This window comes from Myxocyprinus asiaticus, chromosome 28 (genome assembly GCF_019703515.2).
Source record: "Myxocyprinus asiaticus isolate MX2 ecotype Aquarium Trade chromosome 28, UBuf_Myxa_2, whole genome shotgun sequence".
In the NCBI taxonomy this organism is placed as follows: Eukaryota; Metazoa; Chordata; class Actinopteri; order Cypriniformes; family Catostomidae; genus Myxocyprinus; species Myxocyprinus asiaticus.
In genome coordinates this window covers 2,776,016-2,794,481 of record NC_059371.1, presented here as the reverse complement: position 1 = coordinate 2,794,481, position 18,466 = coordinate 2,776,016, and the positions used below count along the sequence as shown (strand labels likewise).

General features: G+C 39.9%; 1 protein-coding gene across 1 annotated transcript in view; it reads right to left on the bottom strand.

The window, feature by feature from the left end:
• Positions 1–1,205: 1,205 nt before the first annotated feature.
• The window catches only part of LOC127418894 (EMILIN-3-like), a 42,842-nt gene continuing 25,581 nt past the window's right edge, over positions 1,206–18,466 (bottom strand). The window contains exons 2-5 of the mRNA XM_051659790.1: positions 13,440–13,562; positions 4,484–4,812; positions 3,131–3,666; positions 1,206–2,931 (exon numbers count right to left, since the gene is read on the bottom strand). Coding sequence (XP_051515750.1) covers positions 1,651–2,931; positions 3,131–3,666; positions 4,484–4,812; positions 13,440–13,562 — 2,269 coding nt within the window. The 3' untranslated portion in view covers positions 1,206–1,650. The remainder of the gene's footprint in view (positions 2,932–3,130; positions 3,667–4,483; positions 4,813–13,439; positions 13,563–18,466) is intronic.

Here is an 18,466-nt window from a genome sequence, read left to right as displayed (position 1 = left end):
CAATGTAACATCTCTATAACATGGCAGATGAGACTGGACGATATGACACATGGTGAGAGAAATGTTTGGCTGACTTAGTTTCTCGGCTGAAAGTAAGAGACACTCAGTGTATGAAAATGAAATATATATAAAATAAATATTTACAGGATTAGTTCACCCCAAACTGACAATTCTGTCGTCCTTTCTCGCATACTGCTAAACTACTCTTTACTATTTCTGCAGTTCATTATGTAATGTGTGCAGAATACCTATTTCTGTATGGCTATTGTGTGTTCAGAATAGCATACTACCATACTACTTGTACTATTTCTGTAATATGCAGTAAAGATACCTTGTACAGTATGCAAATATCCTGTGAGAAAGACTGTATCCCCCAATGCAGTGCACTTGACATGACCTTCCATTTCCAGTGTGATGAAAGAAGTGAAAGTTATCAGATCTCTGTCTTGACTCATTATTTGATCGGACTGCCAAAAATAAAAAAAAAGCTTCGGATCAGATCAATGTGTGTGTGTGATCAAATAAAATGAGGAGAGCTTATAATGTCTCAGAGAGAATTTGTTCTTGCTTCCAGCAGGCCATATAAGTCCAAGAGCAGGTTTACTAGTTATAACATAATGATAAACCATGATTGCACTCTTTCCAGTTGAGCGATATTCATATATTTTAATATAAACACATGTTTCTCAAACAAATATTGACACACTCATTTCTCACACACTGTTTGCCCTGCAGATGCTAGTGGCCTTGTTAAAACAGTGGGTGGTATTACAGCCCAGCTCAGGGACATCCTGTGTCTCTGTCTGAGGCCAAAACACAATGCCATCATTGCCGTCATTGCTTATTAATAGCACGAAGTGTAGAAAAGTGGCATAAACGTAAGGACAGATTCGCTTGAGTTTGGATTAACATTTGAAATTATATTTCTAATACAAAAGACTAGATCACCAGGAATAAGAGAATGGAATATGGACTAAAAACATATATGGATATGAATATGGAAATAAGATGGAAATATATTTATGCAAATAAATATACAATAAACATATTATAGTACAATAAACAATTCCCTCTATGTCATTGGTGTATTTGAGTTATTTGTGGATGGTCATAACTGGAACTTTTACAACAAACAAAATAGGAGAGAGAGAGAAAAAAAAAGAAGAATATCAAATAGCTTACAAACTTTTTTATTTGTTTCACACAACCCACTTTTATTCATGGAAAAATTATAATCTCTTAGAAAACAGCATTTTGATAATGAGAATTTTTTTTTTTAAACAAAACTTTTCACACGCAACAAATGTTTATAAAAATGTATAGCTTTGTTTGTGTTATAATACAGTAATTAAATCAGGAGATGACTCAGCTGTTGAGATGAGAAGGTAGTGGACAGTACCTGCCAGTAGAAACCCGTAGCAGCTTCATAGTTTTGAAACATTTGCTTTCCTTTTTTATTCAGATTTGTTATTTCATTTAATAAACACATTTCATAATGTAATCACGCTTTCTTCATATAAGTTAAAAAAGTATATCAGCTTAAAATATGCTTAAAACAAAGAATTAAGAGACAAAATGCCCTGCTGAGAGGACAAAAATATTGCCTATTTGTACAACCTCAGGCCTTGCTGTGTTTCTGTACAGGAAGTGTTACTGATTATCTGTTTTGCTCAAGCAGTCTTTGAGACCGTCCTTCAGTTGGACCAGCTGCTCCGAGTGGCTGACCAGCGTCCCATTGACCTGAGCCAGATAGGCATCTGAATGTCTCTCTAGTTCACTACGGATTCTCTCAAGGTCATCAGCTAGCTCGCCAAGGCTTCCGCACTGTCCTTCTACCTGGGTAATTCGACTTTCCACACCTAACACGTCCCGTTGCATTCCCAGTGTTGTGGTATGACAACCTTGTAGCTCCCCAGCTAACCTTCGCCGCAAACTCTGGAGTTCCGCCTTGAGCTGGATCAGCCTCCGCTCCCCGGCCCCAAGCATAGATGTCTGGTGCTCCACTATATCCGAAATGCCTTGGACTTGTGTAACCAACCTGTTTTCCCGTTCCTGCCAAGTGGAATTCACCTGTCCCACTTCTTGTGCAAACAAGTTGACCGAATCACGTAGACCCTTCAAAGTACGATTGACAGAGTTGACATTGATCTTCAGGAGCGTGATTTCCCCCTGGATGGAGCCCTCTATGTCCTGTTGGGAGAGCTGCATTAGGAGACCCTGCAAGGTGCGGTTGAGATGGTCCAGCTTGTTTGAATGTAAGTCCAGGCGATCCATCACGTTCTTCTTGTTTTCCTTACAGTCCTCTATCCCGGTCTGGATGAGGGCTGTCTCGGGGCTAGAAGCAGGGGAGCAAGCAGAGGAGCAGAGGAGCTCTAGAGCCGACATCTGCTTCTGCATTCCATCCAAATTCACCTCAACTCTTCTCCGAATGCTGTCGATCTCTGTCTCAAGTGCCGGCACCACTTGCCCCTCCAGCAGCGCTGGGGCCGTGGCATTGCTCAACTCCTCTACTGCCACAAACAAACGTCGCTCCAATGTATTTAGCTTATCATCCAACAAGGCCTTAAATCCATCCAGGGAGCTGAAGCCAGGTCCAATCCCATTGTGTTCAACATGTTCAGAGCCATTAATCCTGCCCTCCATGTCCACTAGCCGGGTCTCCAATAAGGTCTCTATATGGAGGGTCTGGTGGGTCAGGTCCACTTGTAACTGCCTCTGGGACTCAGTCAGACCTGTAACAGATTCTTCCACCAGAAACATCCGCTGGGTCAGGCTGTTTATCTCACCGCAGCAGCTCTCGGTCACGGTCAAACCTTGGATCTGTGCCTGCAGCTCACCCAGCTCTTTCCTCAGGCCTGTTTCATGGCCGTCCAGTGACTGTTGGATCTGCTCATGACCCTTTAGATGCTCCTTATGACAGTGCTGCTGGACCTGAGGTGAGACACAAAAAGAATGTTATGCTCCACAAAAACTGAAAGGATAAGGTCAACATTGTACTATAACTGATGCTCTTACCTCAATTTATTTTTTGGAAGGGAAGGCGGGGGATAATTAGGTTCAGTTTATTCTTAATGCTGAATGCCTATATTTGGGTTGAAGTGTTTAACATGAACTTCAATGAACAACCCACCTGACCAATTCTCTCATCACAGTGGTTCTCCAGACCTGACAATCTCTTCTCAAAGCCATCAAGAACCTCTTCCCTCACTCCAGCCAATCTGGCATCCAATAGTTCTTCCAGATGTCGCTGATCTCCTCCAGGGACAGGTCTCCCTGTGGCACCATCCATCAGCCTCCTGAGCTGGCCATCGTGTCCCATTACCATGCCACGGATCTCGTCCAGTATGTCACTCTTTACCTTGAGATCATCTTTGACCTCCGTCACCATCCCCACTAACTCTCCAAAGCCAGGGAAACTCTTATCACCATCTAAGCCATTTGGCGCACCCTCTGGGATCAGGCCGAAACCCACAGAGGTATCCAGGAGCCGGGGGGCACCACTGAGCAAGGAGGTCAGCATCTTTTTTGTGTCCTCTCGAAGAGAGACACGTAGACGCTCTTCCATACCAACCACCATGCCGTTCAATGTGTCCAGACTTTGAGAGAGTCTGCGAAGATTTTCCTCAATGCGGTCCAGGTGCTCATCAGAGACTCCCACCTTAGGACCTTGAAGGAAGTGAGAAATAACATTTAAACCTTTCAGAACTAAATTTAGCAAATGAGAAATGTGTAGATCATTGACCCTAGGGCAGAAAAGAAACAAGGAAAATGTATGTACCTGTAGTTTACCATATTGTAAGATTACTAGACTTTACCCTACCCAGTTAATGTTAAAATAATTGATTATTAAAGACCCCATGAAACCAAATTTGGAATTTTGTGGCTTGTTGTCCATGTCAGTTGTCTTTGACGTTATCCATGTGCTAGTGTACTTCTAAATGTTGACAAAATAAACTTTTAGCAGTTATATGCATTTAAAATGTTTCTTCTTAGAAAACGGACCAGAAGTATTGTTGACATCATCTTGCACTCAGGTTGCATACACATTTTTGCCCAATAAAATTCTCTATAGAATGAGAATGTCCCTCCCTTTGGCTAGCAATAGCAAGCAGTAAATCATGTTCACGGATGTGGTGTAACTTAAAGGCTATTGGCTATTTAAAAACAGGGACGTGCCTTTTGATATGTTCCACCTCAATGTCCTCAATAGGAAATACAGTGACACTAATTATAGTGGCACATTCATTTGTTTCATGTCATTTATTTCATTATGTCATTTGTGGTGGTGTTGTAGTGGGCTAAAGCACACAACTGGTAAGCAGAAAGTTGCTGGTTCAATCCCCACAGCCACCACCACTGTGTCCTTGAGCAAGCCACTTAACTCCAGGTTGCTCTGGGGGGATTGTCCCTGTAATAAGTGAACTGTAAGTCACTTTGGATAAAAGCGTCTGCCAAATGCATAAATGTAAATGTATTTATTTACCATAACTTGTTTTGGGATTTTCAGGTGGCAGGTATCCACTAGGGATGGGTTTGTTGTCAGGGTGACCTCCAGGGAAAGGGAAGGGTTTTCCAGGATCCAGGCCTGATACAGGAATGAGTCTAGGGTCAGAGGGTATCTTGGGGTGACCCCGGGGGTAACCCTTCATCCCTGGCCGAGGAAGAGAGCCCGTTAAGGGCATCATGCCATCAGGGAGGGAGGTTGGCCCATCAATGCAGTTCTCTCCAGAGTAACCTGGGCAACAGCGCCACTCCAGTTCAGTGATGGTTTTATGGCCGATTTTATACTGCGGTTTGAAGAGAGTTCGATACCTGCAGGGAGAAATACTAATGTTTAATGCCATAAACAGGATATACTTACTGTCTTCATGACCTCTGATTTTTACCATAGCCTGTTTAGTTTTAGTACATACATTATAGAATTTAATAATAATGTTTAGTCATTTACTGTAGCAGAAGCTTTTATCCAAACTATCTTATCTTATCTCATAAGGTACTCCTGGAGCAACTAAGCTTCAGTTTCTTGTGTTAGGCAATATTCAGAATGTGAGAACTGATGGTCACACTTTATTCTACAGTATTCATGTTACTGTGTATTTCACATAGGTAATTACTGAGTAATACTAATGAACTACATGTATTTACTGTGTAGTCATTTTTTAGAGCTGCTTGATTTTACATATTGTTATTGATTTTTCTATAGTAATTAATAATAGTAACCTGTAATATGTGTAACACGGACACTGTAAAATCAAGTGTTACAAAACTGACTTTATTCTATTCCTTAGTGGGAATTTGTTATTAACATTTTTATTGATTCATAAATTAACACAAAAAATACAACAACATATATATAATGAATCAAACACTTTAAACATTAAACCCCCACTATATCCCCTCCCCCTACCAAACTCTCAACCCACCCTGACCCCCCCACGAACACCCCTGTGGTCAATAGAATATAGACACACACACAGAAAAAAACTAAAACAAAACTAAAACAACAACATAAAATAAAATACAATAATCAAGTATAATAATAATAAAAAAATAAAAAACTAAACTCTAAATTACTCCCTCCACCGCCCCTCCTCGAGATTCCCTCAAAAATGCTAAATAATTGCCCCATTTCTTATTGTAAGATTCCCTAACCCCCATCCTTATGCTCAACCCCTCCTAAAATGCAGCCACCCTCCCCATCTCCGCGCACCACTCCGGGAACGAGGATGCTCCATCCGACTTCCAACTCCTCAAAATAACCTGCCTACCAATCATCACACTGGTCAAAACCCAGTCCTTCATGTACGTATCCTCCAAATCCATGACCTCCCTATCTCCCAAAATCCAGAGTCTGGGGCAGAATGAGACCTGAGTGCCCAACACATCACACACAAAACTTTGCACCTTCAGCCAAAATTATTGGATCTTACGGCACCCCCAAAAAACATGGATGGTGTTTTCATCTTCAGAATGGCATCACCAGCAGATGGGTGTGTCCTTAATACCAAGCCTATACAATCTAGAGGGGGTCCAATAAAATCTATGTAAAATCTTAAATTGCATAAGGCGAACCCTTGCATCTCTAGATGCAGACTTTATGTTTTTTAGAATCCTTGCCCACACTCCCTCCTCCAATAACAAATTTAAATCTTGCTGCCATAATCTTTTGAGAGAATTTAAAGCTCCATCCCCCAGACTCTGAATTAACAGGGTCACTGATGCCTCATGACCCTTCCCAAAAGCAGCAATCACCACTTCCAGAGTATCTGCTGCTCTAGGGGGGTGTATGCTACTCCCAAAAACAGAGCAGAGCAGGTGGCACAGCTGTAAATACTTATAAAATTGAGATCTGGGAATCCCAAAATGTTGAATAAAATTTTCAAAAGATCTCAATACTCCACTCTCATATAGGTCACCAAATGTATTAACCCCCCTTACAATCCAATCTGACCAACAGAAAGGGGACTTATTAATACATAGTTTAGGGTTCAGCCATATGCTCGAGGCTACGTTTAAATAAATATCAGAATTAAACACTCTGGACACTTTTGTCCATATCGAGTGCAAATGCAAAATAACGGGGTGCGACTTAACCTCTCCAGCTAGTTTAATCGTAAGGCTTTACAGTGGCGAGATAGGGGCAAGAACTTCCTTTTCAATGCAAAACCAGGGAGGAGCTCTCTCAGGTGGAAGTGACCAATGAGCCAAATGTCGAAGACTGAATGCATAATAATAAAACAAAATCTTGGGTAGGCCTAACCCACCTTTGTCAATCGGCCTATGTTACTTATTTAAATTTAACCTGGGACGCTTACCATTCCAAATGAAGGACTTCGCTATGCTATCAAATTGCTTGAAATAAGAGGGGGACATCTACAGGGAGAGACTGAAGCAGGTAGTTGAATTTTGGAATACAATTCATTTTAATAACATTAACCTTCCCAATCGTCGATAAATGTAATGAAGCCCATCTATCCACATCATTCAAAAACCTTTTTATTAAGGGATCAAAATTAACTCTGACTAAATCAGACAAATTTGCTGGGAATAAAATTCCTAAATACTTAATGACCTGTTTGGGCCACTGGAAGGCACCCGGCTGGAAGGCCGTTACTAGACAGTACACTGTCAAAGCCAAAGCTTCGGATTTAGACCAATTGACTTTGTATCCTGTGAATTTGGAAAAGGAGTTAATAATTCTGTGGAGGCAAGGCATAGATCTAGTGGGGTCGGAGACGAATAATAAAATATCATCTACGTTAAGCAGAAGCTTATGCGCCACACCTCCCGCCGTCACCCCTGGAAAATCATCCTCCTTTCTTATCGTGGCTGCTAATGGTTCCAGGGCAAGACAGAACAATAATGGGGAAAGAGGGCAACCCTGCCGGGTGCCCCATCCAGAGTAAAATAATCTGAAATTAACCCATTTGTTTGTACCGCTGCTACAGGGTGTCTATAAAATAACTTAATCCAACCAATAAATGTACTCCCGAACCCATACCTTTCCAAAATCTTAAAAAGATAATCCCATTCTACCATATCAAATGCCTTTTCGGTGTCAAGAGAGATGGCAGTGACCGGAGATTGATCATTCGCTACTGACCACATGATATTGATGAGACGCCTAATATTATCAGAAGAGCTACAGCCTCGAATAAACCCCACCTGATCTATATGTATAAGTGACGTCATAACTTTACTTAATCGATTAGCCAGAATTTTGGACAAAATGTTTACATCTAACTGGATCAGGGAAATTGGGCAGTAACTTTTACACTCGCTTGGATCTTTGTCCTTTTTTAGAATCAGACTGATCCGGGCTTGTGTCATGGTTGGCGGAAGCTTTCTGTTCTTTAATGATTCCGTATGATCTTCTAACAAAAGTGGAGCCACTTCTGTAGCATAAGATTTGAAAAACTTGGAGGAAAAGCCGTCAGGCCCTGGAGCCTTGCCTGTAGGCAAGGCCTTAATTACCTCATCAAGCTACTCCAAGGTTATCTCAGAATCAAGAGAATTTTTTTGCACAGTCGTCAGTTTAGGGAGATCTAATGGTTCCACAAAGTTCCTAATATCTTCATCAGTGGATGAAGATGTGGAACTATAGAGATCAAAATAGAATTCTTTAAAAGCATTATTAATATCAATGGCCGAGGTAAATATTTCACCACCAGCAGATTTCACTGAGGGAATGGTAGAAAAAGACTCTCTCTGCTTTATATATCTAGCCAAAAGTTTTCCTGTTTTGTCCCCCGACTCTTGCCCTGAATAACCAAAACTCCACTTTCCGTGACAAAATAGTATTATATCTATATTTCAATCGGGTCAATTCTCTGAGGCCATCAGATGACATACGGTGCTTCAGCTCTGCCTCGGCACTTTTAATATTTCCTTCCAACTCCACAAGTTCTTGTGCTTTGGATTTTTTTAATGAATGAGGCATACTGTATGATCCGACCCCTAAGAACTGCCTTAAGTGCCTCCCAAGCCACGCCCACAGAGGATACTGAGGACCAGTTGGTCTCCATATAAACACTGATTTCAGTCTTTAACATTTATTGGAAATCAGGATTTTGCAAAAGGGATACATTAAGGCACCAACTATATTATTTCTTTTTCTCTGTATATGGCAACACCTCTAAACTCACCAGAACGTGATCTGAGACTAAGATATTTCCAATTGAGCAATCAACAACAGATGAAATGAGGGATTTGGATATATAAAAAAAAATCTATTCTAAAATAAATTTTATGGACTGATGAAAAAAATTTATAGTCCCTACTGGATAGGTTCAATAGTCTCCAAATATCCGTAAGACTTTTATACATCCTGTGAAGCGTCAATGTTGCTCTAGGCGTTTTACACACTTTTGCTTCTCTATGATCAAGGACTGAGTCCATCAAAAGATTAAAGTCTCCTCCCAATATTATATCATGAGGGGTGCCAGCGGCTTGCAGCATCCCTTCAAGATCTATAAAAAAGCCCTGATCATCAGCGTTAGGTGCGTAAATATTAGCCAAAATCAATCTTTACCCTTGAATTTCAGCTAAAACAATAATGACTCTTCCTAATTTATCTTTAATCTGTTTGAGAAATATGAATTGTAGATGTTTATTTACAAATATAATGACTCCCTTGCTCTTACTTGTGCCAGCACTAAAAAAAACATGTCCACCCCATATCTTTGCAATTTTTTCAGCTTCCTGTGGGGAGAGATGTGTTTCTTGAAGAAACACTATATCATATTACTTACGTTTAATAAAAGTAATAACCTTCCTTCTTTTTATGGGGTGCCCCAACCCATTTACATTCTATGTGGAGAGAGATAGTACACTCATATTAACATTTTACATTTTGATATAGTAGAAAAAATAAATTGTGTGTCAAAAACAGAATGATACAGACCACATTCCCCATTAGTGAAACAATCAAACCCCGAACTTCCCCCTGAACAAAACAAGCAGAAAAAAGAAAAACGTGCGCATTAACCCTGCGCACAAAAGCGCCAACCGGCGACAATCCCTCTAAACTCAAAAGGTCCATGAAATCCCACGAGCCCCCGTGACAACTTTGCCATCGGATTGCTCAATTTTGCCTCACAAATTTGTGAGGCAAAATTACATAACAGAAAATACTTTGTAAAATAAGCCCAGTCAATAGGAAAAATGAACACAAAGGACATTTAGATTAAATTACAGAACTGTCTCAAAGGTGTGATCTTCCACAAAACAAATTCCAGCTGATACAAAACTGTTCAGATTCCTCGGACAGACAAACGAATGTTCAGTGAGCCGGATGTTATGAGTTCAGCGGATGACGTAATCATTCCAATGTCCTGTAAAAATACTCAACAAAACAAAGTACAGCCAGCAGGAGGAATAAGCACAAAGAATGAACAGATTAATCCACAGTTGTTCCAAAGGAGTGTTATTCAACAGAACAAGCTCCAGCTGCTAGGCAGAACCAATACAAAATGAAACAAAACCGGCATCCCGGTTCCCCGGATGGTCGAGTCAATTCACTCGGAGGCCGCATAAACGTATATACCACGACTTACACAATCCGACAACTTTATAAAAGACATCCTTTGTGTGAGCATGTAGATATTTTGCGGTCATCCATAGTGTCCACTCTCAAACTGGCTGGGAACTTCAATGCAAAAGTAATCTTTCATCAATGCAAAAGTTTCTTTAAGGAAAAGTGTTATTCATAAAACAAGCTCCAGCCGCTCGGCAGAGCTAACGCAGTTTACTCAGCCATTGATTCAATAAAAGACATTGCCTGATTGGGACATATAAATATTTTGCGACCGACCTTCATTTGTATTCTCAGTTTGGCCGGGAACAAAAGTGATCTTTTTCTGATGTAAGAATTTCTTGCATTCCTTGAACCAATCGTGTTTCTCTCTTGTCGAGTTTGCAAAGTCCGGGAACAAGAAAATATTATGGTTCTTCCAAGAAAGCTTCCCTTTGCTCCTCGCCTGGCGCAACACAAGATCTTTATCGGATGATCTCAGAAATCTGGCCATAATCAATTGGGGCCTGTCTCCCTCAGCAGATCTCCGAGCAGGGACTCTGTGAGCTCGCTCAATTTCCAGATTGTGGCCTGTTATATCGAGCAGACTCGGGAAAAGCTCGTCTAGAAATTTCACCATATCTCTGCCCTCCTCATGCTCAGGAATTCCAACAATTCGAACATTATTCCTGCAGCTTCTATTCTCAAGATCTTCAAGCTTTTCAAGATGTTCCAAATCAACTTTGGTCACGGGCGGATTAGCGGTTAATTCCCTCTCCGAAGATTCCAGAAAATCGATTCGTCTCTCAACATCAGTCACTCTTGTAACTGTCTCAGAGAATTTTATTTTCATCGCCGTAATCGATCGACGTATTACAACGAGATCCTCCAAGTCAGCAAGAACCTTCGTCAACATCACCAAAATGTTGGAAAACTGACGCTGGATCACCTCTCCCGCTGCGCCATCCAAATCGAGTCCCCGGTCTGTAGGCCTGTCGGGGCTTTCATCCTGAACACGTAAGGGTCTTCTAATGACTCCAGAGCCTGAGGATTTTGACTTCTTTGCCATGTTTTGCCTCAAAGAGCAAATGTGTAACTGGGTGTATCAAATTTCACCAAATTATAACATGAAAATAATCAAAAATTGGTGTCACATGACCTCCCCTTAGTGGTAATTTGAATCGAATGACAGGAAGAGGAATTTACTGAATTGCAACACATAGACAAATTTGTGACAAAATAATAAATAATTAAATCTTTTATTTAGAGAAATGATGCTTATTTATTCCCTGGTACCAATAATACAATTCACAGTTTGTCAAATATCAAAATAATTAGCCATCCACACAGAATTTAGATTTGCCATACAGTAGTGTCCACCTTAGTCAAGTCCAAGTCAAGACCAAGAAAATCCTTAAGCTAAGATCTCAAGGGGTTTCTTGTAAATGGGCCTTGGTCTTTAACCAATCAAGTTCATGTCCAAAAGGGGTCGATGGTCTCAAGATCATGTCCATAACAGCGTCGAGTCAAAGTTGAATCCAAGTCCTAGTCCGAGTCCGAGTGAATAAGTTAATGAATCCGAATTTAAATTATAAACCTTCACAACTAAGAAAAAAATTGTTAATATTAGGGTCGGCAGGACCGGATTAACCATATGCAGAATTGGGCACGTGCCCAGGGGCACTGCGTCCAGGGGGCACCACGCAACGGCATCTTAGGTCCTTTATTATTTCAATGGCTATTACAGTTTTTCAGTATAATTAATCAGGTGTGAATTATTCACAATTATTCCAGAGTTCCAGACCTCTACCGAAGCAGCATGTTGACGAAGCTGTCACGTGGTACCTGCTACTTTTCTCAGGGCTGGCCAGGATGGGCCAGTCACAGTCGTTTATTAGTACTGGATGACGAATTTAATGCTTTCCTAGGTATGGCTGAGGCTGATTTTTTTTTTTCACAGGTATAAACTCCTTGCATTTATCAGTGTTTATAAAAATTACTATCCAGTGTAAACATGTCTCCAATTTTATACGATTTAAATGTGGTTGAATGGAGGATTCTGTTTTCTGTCAAGCGCCCCCTGCAGGAAGAAAAGTTTGTGTCTCAAAGGACACAGTCAGTGTCCTACAACATTCAAAATTTCTGTCTGTTATTAGTAACATTGCCCCTGGGCATGAACCATTTGTGTTCAATTCCAGGGGCACAAAGGAGTCCATATGCTAGTGTAGCTAGTATCATATGCTAATCCGGCCCTAAAGGGTCGCAGCTATCCATTTATGGATATAGTTGGACTCAAGCCCATCAACTTAAAATTCAGACTTGAGTAACCCAACTCTGCATACAGCACCACAAAATATCCACCAATTATTATTGAAATGTGTGATTGAAAACAACACTTACAGCAGTTAAATACATGTTTTTGCATTACAGTACATTCCAAATTATTTTCTAATTCCTTATATTCCAACTCATTACAATTCTGAATCCACACTTAATTCAAATTAAGCAAGTGAACTGGAAATCAAAAGGCATTCTCAATTCTAAATGGCACATGACCCAGGGTGATATTTCATGGCTTGCTCTTTGAGGGGATTGACTCAATAATCATCTTCTTAACGAGCCTGAGCTTTAGACACTACACTACTGCACCCTATCACCAAATCAGTGAAGTGATTCTCATATTGCTTCATGATTTCTATGTACTGATATTCATGCTTAAGACTACTGATGCAACTCCACCCTCTTTTCTTTTATCCGATTATATGTCTTGTCACATTCAATTGAATTGAATGCAAACATATATGGAAGAATGGTTATATGGACAATTTATAAAGACATTCATTCTTGCCATGTATTATGAGTGAAACCCCTTGAGTCAGTTTTTTTCCTGGTAAATTTCTGCAATTATGGCTTAATTTTCCAGCTGAATGAAAATTCTAGATGATAAATGACATATAACACCAGAGGTGTAGCAGCCATCATAACTGATGGGCCATAAACCTCACTTTTTTCCATCTATGCCCCTGATGTTCTTTTGCTCACTGAATCTAGGCAAAAAGTTTCACTTGATAGTGAACAGTATTTATCACTAGAGGGCAACTCAAAAACACTCAAGTTTATGATTCAAGCCAAATTCGCTAACGTCATATAGACTTCAGTGTGCAAATATAAAGTGAGTATCAATCAGGTTATTAACAGCATGAAACCATAATTCAACAGTTTTAGTTGCAGGAATACCATTTCCTTGTCTTTTTACCATATTGTGATCAAACACATTTATAACACCTTTATCAATCTTCACATTCAGTTTTTAAGATCAAATCTTTATCCTGTTATCTTAAACTTTCCATTTGTATCTGAATTTTGCTGTGACATTAAAATATGGCATTCACCATTATTATGACATTTCCATGCAAAGATTACTTACATGACCACAGGGCATTTCTGTCCCCACAGGCACTTTGTAGTGTACTCAGGTTTGACATAGGTGGCCACTCCATCCTGCATCACACAGGTGACATTCTTCTGAACGATATAGGCACAGAAGTTCCTGTTATGAAGAGAGAGAGAGAGAGAGAGAGACATCAAAAAGATAACAATGATCAGCCTGATCGAAGGCTTTTTCTTGATCTAAAGAAATTATACCAACTTTCATTTCAAAACCTTTACAAATGTCTAAAATGTCCCGAATTAATAACAAGTTATCCATGATCACTCTCTCTGGAATACAATAAGTTTGATATTTTTGTACAATTAAGTTTAGATAATTTTTAAGTCTGTTAGTAAGACACTTAGACAAAATTTTATAATCAGTGGTCAGTAATGCAACAGGTCTCCAATTTTTTAAAAGAGGTAAATCCCCCTTTTTTGGTAATAAAGATTAAGCATCACATCGACAGGGTATAGGCAAATAACCATCTTTGCTGCATTCACAGAAAACCTCATATAAATCTTCACCAAAACAGTTCCAGAATCGCTTGTAAAATTCAGACGGCAACCCATCAATACCAGGAGATTGTCCAATACCAAGCTGACCAATTGCAGCAGTAAGTTCTTGAAAAGACAGCTCAGTGTCCAAGGCAGTCTTGGAGTCTGAGTCTATTTGAGGCAAGTCTTGAGTTAGCTGTTCGGCACAATCAGTATCACAATGATCAGCAGTATACAGACTGGAATAAAAAGTCACTGCATGACACCTCATCTCCATAATATTACTGGTCACCCTCCCATCAGGAAGGCGAAGAAATGTCATTTGTTTCTGTTGTGCCACTTTGTGCTCTAAATTAAAAAAATAAGCACTAAGGGGCATCCATGTCATTAACAGAGACAAACCAAGATCTTACAAGAGCTCCCTTCACCCTCTCATTTAAAAACAACCCCAATTCTCTTTTTATTTTCTTGCAGGTTATTAAGCAAATTAGGGTCATATCTATTAATTAGATCCACCTCCATATTTGATATATCCTTCTCAATTAACTGAATAGTTTCTCTTAATTTATTAGTGGAATTAGCAGTATGTTGCAAACAAAACAATTTAATATTTGTCTTCCCTATTTCCCACCACTGTTTTAAATTTTCAAAAGTGCCTTTACACAATCTTTGTTGCCAAAAAGTTTCAAAATGGTTACAAAAATTAATATCCTGAAGCAGTTTAGTGTTAAAATGCCAATAAGAAGACTTTTCTATACACTTGGACATACTTATAGTAAGAGAAACCAAATGATGATCTGTGAACCCTACTGGAATGATTAAACAATCAATAATCCTTCTACTAAAATTATTGGACACATAGATCCTATCCAGTCGAGCAGCACTAACTCTGTTTTCCATCATTTTAAGTATATTGTCTCACTTGTGGATGTTTAATCCGCCACATATCTATAAGATCTATTTCTTTAATTATTTTTGATAATTGAGATGAAGACTGAAAATGAGGTTCCTCATTGGTGCGATCAATAGTAACATTTTCAGTACAATTCCAATCACCTCCCATAATTATATTTCCATCAGAACACTGATTTAAAACATTACTTAACATACTGAAAAAGATAACTCATTCATGCCCCACATTAGGTGCATTTAGGTGCATTTGTTTTATGATTAAGTACATACTGCCCTTTCCACCAAATTCTCCACTCAACTTCATTAACTGTATCGCTATGCGTTTCTTGAAGGAAAATAAAATTTAAATTTTTTTGCTCTATTGTAAGCACGCTTACGTTCATCCCTTCCACCATTAATGTTAAGTGTGCCAACCCTTAATACTTCCATAAAACAAACTGGAAGAAAGAGCAGACAGACAGAAAGGAGCAGAAATAAAGAAAAAGACACCATGTGATGCATGGAAGGTCAATTACAGAATTACTTTTGACGTTCTCTTTTTCTCTATTTTTCGATAATTTCTAACTGCAGTTAAGTGCTTCTTTAGATGGAACCGCTTATTTTCGCTCAAAAGATCAACCCCCACAGTCTTCTGAAGAAATGTAACTGACTTTACAAACTTCTCTACATCAGGAAAAAATTCCCTAACATTAACCTGCTTTCCAAAAGTATTATCTAGAAACTGATCAATTTTATCTAAAGTATACAAAGAGAGATCCTTCTGAGGATCTTGAGAGTTCTCTTCAAACCCACACTGTGAGCAGGAGTCCATATCCTGCATAGAAACAGACTCATCTGACAAAGCATCCTCTGCTATTCTGTTCGACTCTTCTCTGCATCACACCCTTACTGATCAGCACTAGTACTTGGCAACACATTCTCGTCACATTCATTGTCCTGTTCAACCACTAAATGTTCTTTACCTTTAACAGCATTATCATCGACATCAGTATTTGAACTTGTTGCCGCTACCACTGGTACATCTACAGTATTCACCGCTACATTTAAATCCATATTAATCTCTGATTGTCTCACCTCCGTGGGTCCTGAAGTCTCCTCCTGACCCATATGTATAGAAGTAGCCTGAGCATCAGCCTCTATCCCTGGGCCAAAGTTTTCCTGTCCACGCTCTTTGTGCAGGCACACCTGCCGTTTATGGCTGACATCACATTCAAAGCACCACAAATTCCCGGTAGTCGCATAAATCATATATGATCCTCCATCATGTTTTATATGAAAGGAGACGTTAAGTGTACGATCTGGTGATTCTAAAAACATGTAAACCTGTCTCCTAAAAGACATAACATGCTTCAATGCCGGGTTCTTACACCCCAGAGAAATCGCTCTGAACGGACTCGCAGTCTTGCCAAACCGCAATAATTCACACTCTAATACGTCAACAGAGATGAACGGTGGCACATTTGAAATCACTACTTTACTAGATGTATTATGTAGTGGTGTGACTTCCACCAATTCATCTTTAATGACAAGCCCTGTTTTCGATCACTTGATTAACAAGATGTTGTTGTTTCAAAAAAATGACTACGGCTTTATTCATTCTGGAAGCAGAGGAAATATTCTCATGGCCTACCTTCTCTCCCACTGCAACCAGAACATCCTCCACCATCACTCCGTCCTCCGGCATACACCTAAAGCCATTGCACAGAGAAATGGATGGCGTCTCCACGTGGAACGCCATCCTCTTATCCTCTTACACAACTCCCACTTTTTCACAAAAATTAAACTAATACCAAACCATGCAAAAAGAAATAGAGAGAGAGAAAAAAAAACAGATTGAAAAAACAGGTGAACTTTCACAGCTTCACTCACGCCCAACACTGCTCTCACCCACAACCTCCCAGCATGCACCACGTGAGAGAGAGAGAGAGAGAGAGAGAGAGAGAGAAAGAGAGAACCTTAAACTTTTTCCCAGCAAAAGACAATTTTGCAAGATGAACCTCAACAGATTGTGCCCAAAGAGACAATCATATCTGCATTCTCATCAACATCAGTGTCACAAAGGAAAAGGAAACGTAATTTATTTATTCACTTATGAGTGTTGAGTGTAAAAGTGCAGTCAATTTCACTGGGTAAGACAACATCAGCTACATGAACAAAAAGGCATAAAGCTTTGCTTCCACTATCTTTTCACTGGAATCAGAAATATATAGGGCAGTAAAATGATGAGAAAGAGAAACAGCTTAAGCATTAGACAGCTATGTGGGCTGTTGCACAGAGTCCAGCTGAACTGCTGCCATTCAGTGAATAACCTGCCATCAGTATTCACTAAAACACATTCATTCTGTTATAGCAACTGATCCGTGTCCACAGCAACAACAAACAACACTGATGGAGAGACAGACAGACAGACAATATGGATACACAGTCAGGCCATATTCTCAGCTGTCCCAGCCAAGGCAACTGTTCAGCAACAAAGAAAATAGCAGCTTATTGCTGCTGCATATGCAATGGAATTTGCATTGTCCCTACTACATATTGCACAGTATTTACTGTTTACTACCTACTACTTATATAAAAGTATATATATACAGGTGCATCTCAATAAATTAGAATGTCGTGGAAAAGTTCATTTATTTCAGTAATTCAACTCAAATTGTGAAACTCGTGTATTAAATAAATTCAATGCACACAGACTGAAGTAGTTTAAGTCTTTGGTTCTTTTAATTGTGATGATTTTGGCTCACATTTAACAAAAACCCACCAATTCACTATCTCAAAAAATTAGAATACATCATAAGACCAATAAAAAAAACAGTTTTAGTGAATTGTTGGCCTTCTGGAAAGTATGTTCATTTACTGTTTATGTACTCAACACTTGGTAGGGGCTCCTTTTGCTTTAATTACTGCCTCAATTCGGCGTGGCATGGAGGTGATCAGTTTGTGGCACTGCTGAGGTGGTATGGAAGCCCAGGTTTCTTTGACAGTGGCCTTCAGCTCATCTGCATTTTTTGGTCTCTTGTTTCTCATTTTCCTCTTGACAATATCCCATAGATTCTCTATGGGGTTCAGGTCTGGTGAGTTTGCTGGCCAGTCAAGCACACCAACACCATGGTCATTTAACCAACTTTTGGTGCTTTTGGCAGTGTGGGCAGGTGCCAAATCCTGCTGGAAAATGAAATCAGCATCTTTAAAAAGCTGGTCAGCAGAAGGAAGCATGAAGTGCTCCAAAATTTCTTGGTAAACGGGTGCAGTGACTTTGGTTTTCAAAAAACACAATGGACCAACACCAGCAGATGACATTGCACCCCAAATCATCACAGACTGTGGAAACTTAACACTGGACTTCAAGCAACTTGGGCTATGAGCTTCTCCACCCTTCCTCCAGACTCTAGGACCTTGGTTTCCAAATGAAATACAAAACTTGCTCTCATCTGAAAAGAGGACTTTGGAACACTGGGCAACAGTCCAGTTCTTCTTCTCCTTAGCCCAGGTAAGACACCTCTGACGTTGTCTGTGGTTCAGGAGTGGCTTAACAAGAGGAATACGACAACTGTAGCCAAATTCCTTGACACGTCTGTGTGTGGTGGCTCTTGATGCCTTGACCCCAGCCTCAGT